This window comes from Chanodichthys erythropterus, chromosome 6, assembly GCF_024489055.1.
Source record: "Chanodichthys erythropterus isolate Z2021 chromosome 6, ASM2448905v1, whole genome shotgun sequence".
NCBI classification, from domain to species: Eukaryota; Metazoa; Chordata; class Actinopteri; order Cypriniformes; family Xenocyprididae; genus Chanodichthys; species Chanodichthys erythropterus.
The window spans coordinates 1,250,513-1,263,587 of record NC_090226.1 but is presented as its reverse complement, the minus strand read 5'-3'; the positions used below and the strand labels follow the sequence as shown (position 1 = coordinate 1,263,587).

The following is a 13,075-nucleotide window of genomic DNA, read 5'->3' as shown; positions in this document are numbered from 1 at the left end:
CGTGGAGGCGTGAATAATCATGAATAATGGGTGATTCTCACCTGAGAAGACAAAAGAATCGCATAAAGAGCTCTAATGAGCTGCATAATAATGAGCTCTTTCAGACAGGTAGGCTGTGAAAAAACTCTGTGATCATGTCTCAAAGCTAATGAGCTAATATAATAATATAATATTTTATATTATAATGATAATGAGCTGAATCATGGACTTCTGACATGGCTCTCTTTTCATACAGATTACATAACCACAGAATGTTTGTTTTCGATTTCACTTACACGATTTAAAACCTGACACTTCAACGTTTTTTTAGACATAAGTCTATTTTTTTTTTTTTTGTGATTAGTATTCACTAAGTTACAGTTTATTTTCTGAGAACTAACAGATTGGAGTTTGTTCAGAGGGAGACGAGAGATCACGCTTCATGTTAGTTTTCTTTATTTTGCAAAAAGCACAATATTTTGTTGTTACTCTGAGTGTACACAAATAAAAGAGGATATTCCACAGATTAAAATGGTGTATAACTCTTAATTGTATGTGCAACATTGACGGAGTATTTTGAGTCTCTTTCACACTGGTTAGAAAAAAAACGCTGTGGTATCGCTGGCGATATCTCAGACCTCAGAGTGTTAAGCCCACGAGTCCGTTATAATGATGTGTCAATATGTATATGTTGTATGTATGTATTTGTGCTCTTGACGCACTGATCTGATACATATATAGCCTTAGATTTTTTTAATATATTATTTTAACACTTTATAGAATGTGATGAAAAATCTACTAACTGAATGTTGTGAAATCAGATGGTCTTCTTGCAACTGAAACTTAACAGTTCCTGTGAAATGATGACATAGTCATCTCTTCAGACACCGGAGATTACAGCGTAATTAGAGTTATAACTCTGGATAACTCTGAACTTTGGACTTACATTTGGAGGCATCAAAAGCAATGATCTATAATATGACATTACAGAATGAAAAATGCTTCTTAGTATGAAAGGAAAACTTCTTTTTTTTCGCAGACACGAGATGCTAACCTGGCAGGACGACAAGATTTAGCGATCAGGTCCTCCAGAACGGCGTTGACCCTGAACAATGTCGCCCTCGGTTTCGGCCTTGCACTGTACACAATGGGCACCGTACTCTTACTGTGGGTGTACGGAGTAATTAAATGAACAGATGCTGTATTGTGCTTTTCAAATGCTGCTACTAGTGATTTTGCAGACCCTTTTTCAAGACAATTTGAGGAAATAATCTAATGTATGTTTGCTTTATTTCTTTTTTAATTCTGTTGTATTGAGAACGGTATGTAAATCATATGTAACTAAATTACACATCAAAATAAAGCCTTTAAATGAAGAAAAAGAACTCTTTGAGTGTTCTGGGTTTTTTTATAGTGCTGTTTCTTAATGAAATACATTAAGTGTTCTGCTAATATATTATTATACAAGGTATAAACATCTTTTTCTAGCAATATTTGCAATATGGCCTTGCCTTGTTATTCAGTCTTATTTGGTAAAGCTAATAATTTTCAAGTTTTCCTTGGTATCTGACTGGATATGGAAACATATGAGCCATGTTCATAGTAGCACAGCTCATAATGTTATTTCTGGGCAAGAATCAGCAGAGCATTTATGGTTGGAGAGGAATATGAAATAAGGTGCATTTACAACACATTTGTAAATGATTACATTTTAGATTATTATTTAATTTTATTTTACTGCATTCCTTGATGGCTGGCCAAATAGATTTTATATGAATGTAGGATGAAATAAAATTTATAACCAACCTTTAAACTTGCATGTTTCTGTATGAGGGCTGCCAAACAATTCTACATACTCTCTCCAATGTGAATAACTTTCATTTTCATCAGAGTAAATTCAGATAAACTGGGTGACAGTCAACTCAGTATCTCAGCTTACCTGAATTCACAAATCATAAGCTACTATTGAAATACAGCTGTAAAATCATTTGTTAAACAAAACTGACAATCTAAAAGAACCAGAACTGATATGTACAAAGAATAAAGCTTTAAGATCAACAGCATGTGGTGTATAAATCCCAATTCTGTCTACTGTATGTACCTCAATAATGATCTCAATGATACTAAAATAACTGTCACTATCACCAGCTGGAGTGCCCTGGTTGTCCACCAGAGGGCACTCCCCTCTTGTTCATTGCCATTCACACATGCACTACATTCCCCATAATCCTTTGCCTGGACTCATCAGCACTTGTTGCATTCAGCTGTGTCTAATTAGCCTCATTAGGTCACCCTATATAAGCATGGTCAATTCAGTCATCATAATCATAAATATTCATCTTGAACTAGTTCTCTTCTTCTTCTCTATTAGAATTCCATCAGTGTAGATGCTGTTTGGTGTATTACTGCCCTCCACAGGTCAAAGTTTGAACTAAATTGTCATATTCAATATGCTAGTGCAAGTATATAACAATTAGTTCAAACTTTGACCTGAGGAGGGCAGTAATACACTTAGCAGTGTCTACACTGCCGGAATTCCAATAAGAAGAGAGCTAGTTCAAGTTGAGCATTTATGGTTAAAATGTATAAAATTGTACATTTATTTTAGAAAATGAGCGATGGTTTCTCTAGATAAGACTCTTATTCCTCGTCTGGGATCATGTAGAGCTCTTTGAAGCTGCACTGAAACTGACATTTGGACCTTCAACCCGTTGAACCCCAGTGAAGTCCACTATATGGAGAAAAATCCTGGAATGTTTTCCTCAAAAAACCTTCATTTCTTTTCAACTGATGAAAGACATGAACATCTTGGATGACATGGGGGTGAGTAAAATATCAGGAAATTTTCATTTGAAAGTGAACTAATCCTTTAAAGTTGCATGTTTTTCCATACTATTATCAAGTTGAGAAACACTGTATTAGCATAACATTTAGATAAGATAAAGCAATTATCAAACTGAATCTTCACTAAAGCACCTCCCATTAGAGTGTTATAAATCTCCACATCACCATCAGAGGACAAGGTGCACAGAAGCAAAATACTGACGGCAGATTCAACAGTGAGGAGCACGGAGATCACAAGCACAATACAAGAAATGTACAACCAAGGACCAACAATCGGAAGAATAAACTTATCATGCAATGACCCAGAAGAGCAGGATCCATCACAGAAGCCCAGGATGGGTCAGCCTTTGCCACCACCATACCAGGAACAACCTAATGCTGGATACTATGGCCCAGGGCCCTATCCCAACCCTTCTGGATATCCCAGCCAGCCGTACGGAGCTCCAGGTGGCCCTCAGGGCCCATATGCTCCTCAGGGCCCGTATGCCCAACAACAGCCTTATCCAGGCATGCCTGCATATCCACAAAGACCGAATGCAGATCACACTGGGGTCACCGTTCAGCCCACCATGTTCATGACCTCCACGTCAGCAGTCACTCCAGTGCCGGATTACTTGTGCTACTCCATCTTTACCTTGCTGTTCTGCTGTTGCCCTCTGGGACTTGCTGCTATCGTCTGCTCGTGCTCTGTAAGTATTTGCTCTCATTTCGAGGGTATTTGATTGCCTCATAATGAAACAATCATACAAATAATAAAATAACCTATATCATCATATAATGTAAATATGAGTAAAACTCAAAACAGCACTGTTGGCGCTTTCAGCGGTTTTCAGCTTTCGAGCAACGAGTGCAATATCACGCGAGTGCTGTTTTTCTGTCCAGAAAAGCACGACTGCAAATGTGATACGGATTTTATACAACAGTTCAGTAAAAAAGAAGTCGAGGCATATTGTTATTTTAGACACAATTTCGTCTGTTTTGCTCAATTTTGCCAATGAAAATATAAAGACAAAGCAGAACTGTTCGTCTCTGTGTAACACGCAGCGGCATTTCATTTCTTATGGTGCGTTCACACCGGACGCGAATGAAGCGGTAAGCACGAGTGATTTACCTGTTAAGTCAATGCAAAGATGCGAATTGACATCCTGCAGCGCGAATGACGCGCAAGTTAAAAAATCTGAACTTTGGCGAATTTCCGCGCCGCGTTAATCAATCAGGAGCTTGCTCTAGTAGTGACGTAGCAAGCTGAGGCAGAAATTCGAAACAACAATGGAGGACAAAATCATCGTCGCTACATCTTCATACATTTATAGAAACAGAAATATAAAGGATCGTGTTTGAAAGAAAGTGAGTGAGGAGGTCGGACAATCTGATAAGTTGTAAAAAACGGTCTTTACTTAATTTGAGCTATATATATATATATAATATATATATATATTATACACACAAGCCAACTAAAGACGACCAATTGAGCTTATTCGCTGTAATTTACAATTATTTCCCCACTGACAAGTTGTGTTTATTCAGAGGAAGTGTGCAGAAAGCAATGGGAGAGTCTGGGACACATAAAGGAGCGGGTAAACTCAAAATGTTCAAGCGTCCAAATATGCGCAAATAGCGCGATTTATTTGCGCAAGTCGCGTCTGGTGTGAACGCAGCATTAATCCATGTTTTGAACAAATTGGTTGAACCGGCTTGTTGGATTTGAAGTGGCACTGCACTGAAATTAAAGTACTGCAAGAGTGATTTCAAAGAAAATGGAGCCGTCTGCTCTTGCGGTACTTTGATGTCACATTATATAATATATGTAAGCAATAAGGTACGAGAGGCTGTCCTATATCGTGAATACGTCACGGCTGAAGGGCGCTAAAATGCCTGCAACCCCTACAGCCGTAGTTTTTATAAAAGTTACCACACACTACAAATATTAAAGCCAAAAAATATGTATGAATGTAACCTTCATGAAGTAAAATCACTAAAAGCCTTCCTTTCGCCAGAAAAAGTAGTCCCTGACCGTGAACAGCAGTCTTTATGTGTGTGTCAGTCAGTAGCGAAGACTTTTATATTGAAAAGCCTGAAATGTTGGGAACACGGAACAAGAAGCAACTGAGAAATGCTTTGACTAGTGCTGTCAGTCATGGAAAACCCCTTAACTGTTAAAAGGACAAGATATTGCAGTAGGACATTTAAACAGATTTTTTATTATGAACATAGGACCGACCTGAAGGAAAATGCTTAATCTGAATGCAGGTAATAAACTCGTTCACTCGATCGCTTTCTCACAATACTCTTCTACATATTACAGTACGCTTCAATGAACGTTGCTAAGGGTGTTGTGTAGTACTAACCATTTAATAAATATTGATGTAACACTTTTACGCAATTTAATGCTTTATAGAATGTGATGATAAAAGATTTTATTGAGTTGATCTAATACATTTTATGATTTATCTACTAACCAAATGTTTGGAAACCAGATGGTCATATTGCAACTGAAACTTAACAGTTTCTGTGAAATGATGAGATTACAGCAACATTAGGGTTATAACTCTTGATAGCTTTGAACTTTGGATTTACATTTGGAGGCATCAAAAGCAATGATGTATAATATGACATTACAGAATGAAAAATGCTTCTTAGTATGAAAGGAAAACATGCATTGAGTTTTTTTTTTTTTTTGCAGGCTCGGGATGCTAACATGTCTGGACAGCAAGACTTAGCGATGAGCTCCTCCAGATCAGCGGTGATCCTGAACACTGTCGGTCTCTTTATCGGCCTTACAGTCTACATAATAACCACCATCCTTGTACTGACACTATGACCAGATTAAGACTATCAGGGCCTTTGGGCTTTACCTCCTTTCATCCACCAGAACCATTACCTAGATTCACTCAATCTTCTTAATCACAAAGAGCAAGTTAACAGCCTTTTATTTTGCAGAAATAAATAGCATAACAAAACATCTGAACCAAAATCTGGCGTCGAAATCAGGCATATATAAATGTTTAAAAAAAAAAACATGATTCCTGGCTGCATGTCAATATTCATGGATCACTGGCTCTTTGGTAAGTTGTAACAGGAACACTATATCGAGTCCAAACTTTAGTTTAAACCGACAATCGTTTGTCAGTTTCCCCTATTAAATTGAGTCATGCAGCAGGCTCTTTTGCCACTCAGTCTGGCAGGAAAGAGATGCAATTATAAGTATTCATAAGTAATTATAAGTAAAGTTTATGTTTTCAATAAATAGATGTTGTATTGTGTTCAAATGCAGCTACTTGTGATTTTGCAGGAGAAATTAGAAATTACAAGTATTTTCAATTTTTTTTAAAGGAAATAATCCAATATATGTTTATGCTTTTATTTAATGCTGTTGGATTGAAAACTGTATGTAAATTACACATCAACATAAAGCCTTATATACTGTATATATACTCAGTATGATTCATAACCAAAAATAAAAGTTCTGTTTCTTTATGAAATACATGTTCTGCTCCTAGTCAACATTTGAAGTAGATCAAAAAAGTTCATCAAAGTTGTCCTAAGAAGGTTTTGATCCACTTCAAATGTTGACTACTAGATTAATATACAAGGTGTCCAAATCTTTTCTAGCAATATTTGCAATTTTGATCAGCTCATTATGGCCTTTTTAAATGTAATGTACACGCATTAATGTGCAATGCAACAGTCTAATTTGTTAAAGCTCATAATATTGTCACATCAAATTTTTATCTGACTGGATATGGAAACATATGAGCCATGTTCATGTGTATGATCTGTAATCATAAGTAGCACAGCTCATAATGTTATTTCTGGACAAGACCAGCTGAGCATTTATGGTTGGAGAGGATTATGAAATAAGGTGCAACACATTTGTAAATGATTACATTTTAGATGATTATCTAATCTTATTTTACTGCATTCCTTGATGGCCGGCCTAATACTGGTTTATAACCAACCTTTGAACTTGTATCTGCGTGTTTCTGTATGCAGGCTGAAAACTTATTTACATACTCTCTCCAATATACTTTCACTTTCATCAGAGTAAATTCAGATAAACTGGGTGACAGTCAACTCAGTAGCTCAGCTTACCTGAATTCACAAATCATAAGCTACTATTGAAATACAGCTGTAAAATCAATTTGTTAAACAAAACTAAAAGAACTAGAACTGATATGTACATTAAAGAAATTAAAAACCAGAATGTGTTGTATAAATCCCAATTCTGTCTACTGTATGTACCTCAATACATTGTTGTTGTTGTTGCGATGTGCACTAGGGGGCAGCACTGTCATGTGACATTCGTAGAGCATGAAACAGAACAATAGTTTCCTCTGCAGGTCCATTTTGTGGTCCATTTTACTGTGTAGCCTGAAATAAACACAAGTGTTCTCAGATCCGTCTCGCCCATCCTCCAGGTCAAAAGTCATGTGGAGTTTGAAGAAAATTCTGAAGAAAAGACAAAGTTCATGTTTGAAACTAGTTTTACACATCAGTGTATTCAAAACCTGGTAGTGGTTAAGTTTACTCAGCTAACAGGGAACGTTCTCAGAACTTTGATTAACGTTCTGGCAAGTTATGAGCATAACGTTAATAGAACGTTTGTTCAAAGTTATCTGGTCTTTCATAATGTTAGAACAAAAACATTAATACATCATTCATGGAATGTTTTTTTTCTGAAACATTTTAGTTGGATGTTTGTTTGAAATGAAATATTCACCTGTGACATGTACAGTGAATTCTGGTGGAATAGTTGACCTAAAGGTAGAGTTTCCTTTGCTCATTTAATATGTGCCACGGTCCGTCTCTTTTTGACCATGAATTGTTAGGTCACACTTATAGGAATAATTTCTATACTGGGAGTCCTTACTGGAATCTGCAAGATTTTCTCCATTATTTGATCTGTTTCCATGACATATATCCATCAGGATATATACATCTGGATCATAGAGTCAAATTTGATCCTGTAGGAACACAAGTAAATAAAAACCTGAAAAATCTTCACCTTAAAAGGGAAAAAAGTTTAACATATAAAGAACACAAAGTCTAACAAGTGAAGGAATGAGTCCTACCTTTCAGATGCAACAGAAATGACACTATGAGTGAATATTTGGGGTTCACAGCAGATTCACTCAACATTATGAATCAATATGGTTTGGTGTTTGAGTTTAAAATGCCTGGAATGATTCCTTGATGTGAAAGTGAACGTCTCCTCATGAAGAATGAAGACTCATTGCTGGACTCAATATGAGGAACTCGCAGAAAAAACGTGAGGAACAACTTCTGATGATGTCTCCTGTTTTTTTTTTAAAGGGGTGGTTGATTATGATTTTACTTTTTTAACTTAAGTGTGTAATGTTGCTGTTTGATCATAAACAACATCTGTGAAGTTACAACGCTCAAAGTTCAATGCAAAGGGAGATATTTCGCTGTTTAAGGACTACAATGAGCTTCTTCCTGTGTTAGTGACATCACAAACCCTAAGATTTGCATAAACCCGCCCCTGAGAACACACAACAAAGGGGGCGGGGCCATGTTGGGCTGCTTTAAAGAAGAGGAAGAGTTGTTGTAGTAGAGTGTTGTTGTCATGCCGTCATTTTACGCCGGACTGCTTCACAAACGAGGGTCAATTCAACACAAAAGATGAACATGACGGCACATGCTAGTGGATGAGTTGAATCAACTCCACAGCAACTACATCAATTTATCCACTAACCATTCAGAAATGTCTAAAAGTTGTAACTTCTTCCTGAGTCTCTCCATCAGTGTCGACTCCGGTTTGAACAATGTAAGGCTGAACACTGTTACTGACAATCTTCATTTTGGCTGCGTGAGATTCTCCAGCTTTGTTGTTGTTGAGCTGTTAAAGCTCCACCCTCTTCTGGAAAGGGGGCGGGAGCAGCAGCTCATTTGCATTTAAAGGGACACACACAAAAACGGTGTGTTTTTGCTCACACCCAAATAGGGGCAAATTTGACAAGCTATAATAAATGATCTGTGGGGGATTTTGAGCTGAAACTTCACAAACACATCCTGGAGACACCAGAGACTTAAATTACATCTTATGAAAGGGCATAATAGGTCCCCTAACCTGAGCTGGTTTACAGCTTCTGATCATTTGAATCTCTCTACAGGGTTATGGTACTTCTGGTCATGTGCTTTGACATTAGATCCTCAGTGCACAAACTCAAGGATCGACTGGAAGTTCCAGAAGAGTTTTCACTGTCCTGCAGTACAGGTGCGTGTCAGTCCAACAAACATCTGCCCTCTGCTGGCCAGTCATTTAAATATTATATGATGCAGCATCATCTAATAATCTATGTTTGTGTTCAACAGATGGAAGCATCAAACGACAGCAGCACAAAGTACAAACTAGCTGGTGTCGCGTCACATCTGGGCAGCAGTTTGTACTGTGGTAGGGGTTTCTTCTATATTTCCACTCATTAATCACCATACTAAAGTTCCTCTGACTTGTAGGACACTACATCAGTCACATCTGTGACTTCAGTGGGTCTGGTTGGCTGGAATGCAGTGACACCAGCATCAGAAGATCCAGCTGGTCAAAGGTGTCAAGTAACATTGGGAAGAACGGATACACGCTCTTCTACGTGAAGATGTAAATAGCAGCACAATACTTATTAGGCTACTTTTTGCCAAGTTTTGAAGAGGAAGGGAACCAAAGCTTAGTGAAGATCCTTATGTGGCTCCATCGGCACCAGAGTATCCGTTTGCAAGGCCAATTCCTGAAGGCTTTTTGGTCAGCTTAACTTCCGGCAGGTTGACAGGCTACATCAGTGGTTCATTATGCAATCGGCATGTGATGAAGAGCCATCAAAAGAGCTTCTCTCCATCATGAGAGCTTCACATCTTCTCAGACTCTACAGATCTGAAGTCAAGAGAGCCTCATCATTCATTACTGCCAGAAGAGGCCTCACTTTCCTGAAATCAGGAGAAAGGAATGGCTCATGGTGGTAGAACCAGGTGATGGAAGAGCTTGCTTCAGCACTGGACGTAAACCACTGAATTCTGCATGTGCGACAAGAAAAAAGATTGAAAGTTAATCGAATTTATGTGTGAAAACCCTTAGGAAAATTAACCATAGTTGTACTACAAATAAAACACAAAACATGGTTATTGCAGTTATTGGTTATTACATATATACATGGTTATTATTTGGTACACTAACAATAGTTTAACCAAGGTATTTGTAGTAAAAATGTAGTTATACAAATAGTAACAAATCCACCAAAAAAACATGGTGCACTTTTACTATAACAAATCCATGGTTAATTTTCGTAAGAAATAATGGTGTCAAACAAAAGTAAAAAGAAGTGCAGTAAAAAATATAAATAGTAGGGCTGGGTAAAAAAATATTGATTTCTCGATTTCAATCGATTCTCATTTTAACGAACTGATATCGATTCTTAAATCCCAAGAATCGATTAGTCTAGTCTGTTTTCAGTTGATGAATGAGCAAAATATGTAGCGCCTCCCATCCAATAAATCGCAGTAATCTTTGTGCTTTGTTACTTTTGATATAAAGCAAAGTCTCAGATTTCAAATGACGTCCATCTTATTGTGTGATTCAAAAAATAAATACCGCTGTTTAATGTGGCGTGACAGATCGCTTTAGCGGCTCAGTTAAAGAGAAGCATGTGATCATCCTCTCCTCCGCTTTAATACCAGTTACAGCGAAATAAACATGCATGAACATCTGAAGGTATGTTAAAATATACAGTACAACTTACTGAAATCCGTATCACGTCTCATGTAATCGCTCAATCAGTGTTTCAACCTCAGAAAGAAGTCAATAAAACAGCTTGTAAACAATGTCACGTAACGTCACATTTACCTCAGAAAAACACATTCAGTGGCCATAAACTCATTATTCAGAAACTCTAGAAAGCAACATTCTGATAAATACAGCTATGCTCTGTTACATTATATTACATATTCATTATAATTTTTAATGTTCTTCAATATTTAATGCATGTTTGAATAAACAGTTATGACAGCTGCGATTTAAATGTTTATATTTTTATATTATTGGAGTAGAAATATGATTATGTAATTCTAAACTTTATTTATAATAAAAACATCATTGAGTGTAGGCCTAATTTAAGTGTTAGTATATAAATAAGTTAATTTAACCTTCAATATTATTATTATAGTAGTACCAACTGAATGTGTAGTTTACAGCATTAGTTGAGATTTTTTTCCTCTAGAAAATTTTCCATACTGTAACTGATACATCCAAAAAAAAATCGATATTGAATCGAATTGACATCGTAATCGAATCGAAAGCATGTGAATAGTAATCGAATTGTGAAAATTGTGTCAATACCCAGCCCTAATAAATAGTAGAGGGTTTGTATATTATGAATGCATTTCACAACTACACGTTTACATGTGTATTCACAATTAATCATCAAACAGTTTTAATAAAATATTGAACTGAACTTATGAAGTAAACTGTCATTTCCTCATGAACTACAATGTAATATTTACCTCAGTGAGCGGCGAAAAATTATTAGTAAAGACTTTAGATAGAGGCTATGCACGTGACGTCACCGTCGACCGTTAAGACAGCATTAGTTTTCAGCCGCGAAAAAACACACAAAACACATCCAAAACGGGAAAAAGCTTTGCGATTAACTGTACAAATAGTTTTGACATAAAATCTGAGGTATATTTTTACAGACTGCTGAAAGCTGCAGGAAAAAGACGCAAATAGGTCGCTCCCAGCTAACACACGACGTAACAGTTACGTAATGTATTCGTACTTTTTGGTAATTTCATGACTTACTAACTGACAACGTAACTACGACGTCGCATGCCAGTAATTTCATTACCTTCAGATTACCATCTCACAACGTCGTCAGTACGACCCCCTAACGTTATAAGATTACCAAGGACGTTCCAGATACGTACTCTATTCGTAATATATTGGTAATTCCATGACTTACTAGTAACGTAACTACAACGTTGTATGCCCGTAATATTATTACCATCAAATTACCATATCACAACGTTGTCAGTACGATCTCCTAACGTTATAAGAAAACCAAGGACGTTCCAGATACATACTCTATTCGTAATATAATGGTCATTCCATGACTTACTGGCAACGTTACAGCAACGTCATGTGCTGGTAATTTCATTACCATCATTTACGCGTTCTTTATATGTTATTATTACCAGAATTTGCCATTTAAAATGTGTAATTAAACGTCAGACACAAGACTGAAATGTCCCCTAAGAAAAAAAAAATTGCTTTTTATATATAGTGACGTGACATACAGCGCGCGCCTCCACAAATGGAGTGCGCGCCGCGTGCACAGTATGTTGACAAGAGAGTAAAGTTAATTTTTCTGAGAGAAGAATTTATTTTTCCGAGGTGATAACGAATAAATGGCTTTTATAAAAATGTATAAAGTTAATAACGAATAAATGGCTTTTATAAAAATGTATAAAGTTAACTTTGGAAAGACGCAAAACCTTTTTTTATTGCTATGTTTACGTTAGTGCTGGTGGCCGTTAGAGTTGCCATGGCAACCGGGAAAACATTCAAGCTGCTGGAGAGGACGGCGTCGACGTTTCTCCGTGTTTCTCGTCAGTTTTATAGCAATAAAGTTCAACAACTGCGTCAGATTGGTTAAGTAACATTACCCACAGTCTACCTTAAGTACTTTATGTTAATATTTTTACCTCTGTGATTGATCGTCTGAAATATATGTTGGCAAAATGGTACGATAGCATATGTTTTTAATGATACTGAGTGCAAAACGTCTTGAATGCTTTTATTTTATGTTTCGCTGTAGGCGATATGTTTTTATTTATAGTTTGGGTGTATTTCATTATTTTTATTTGGATTTTTGTTCATGTTCTGCATGTTTTTCAAAATAAATTTCTTGAATTCATTTTGAGCTCTACATTCATTGTTCACAGCTGTTGGAATAGCCTTTAAATTAGTTTGGGCAAATGAGGACATAAATTAGGTTAAACTACTGCATGTCCGCCCATAGAAAAATAAATAAATATAAAAATTACCAACTGATTACCAATACACAACCAATGATACACAACGTTGCCACGACGTCGCAGTTACTAACTGGCAACGTCACAAAGTTACGTTGTGGCAATATCCGGGAATTTCACTTTTCCGGTTGAGACAACGTAACTAGTTACGTCGCCACGACGAAAGTTTGGTCACCAAATTACGTTGAAGTTACGTAACAGTCACGTATTTTGG

At 36.7% G+C, this 13,075-nt stretch overlaps 1 protein-coding gene across 1 annotated transcript; it reads left to right on the top strand.

Moving 5' to 3' along the window:
* The first annotated feature begins 2,997 nt into the window (after window positions 1–2,997).
* Window positions 2,998–7,198, top strand: LOC137020918 (synapse differentiation-inducing gene protein 1-like). The gene is made up of 2 exons (XM_067387041.1): window positions 2,998–3,512; window positions 5,507–7,198. The coding sequence occupies exons 1-2, from the start codon at window positions 3,075–3,077 to the stop codon at window positions 5,642–5,644; spliced, it is 576 nt and encodes a 191-aa protein (XP_067243142.1). The 5' UTR covers window positions 2,998–3,074; the 3' UTR covers window positions 5,645–7,198.
* Window positions 7,199–13,075: the final 5,877 nt, after the last annotated feature.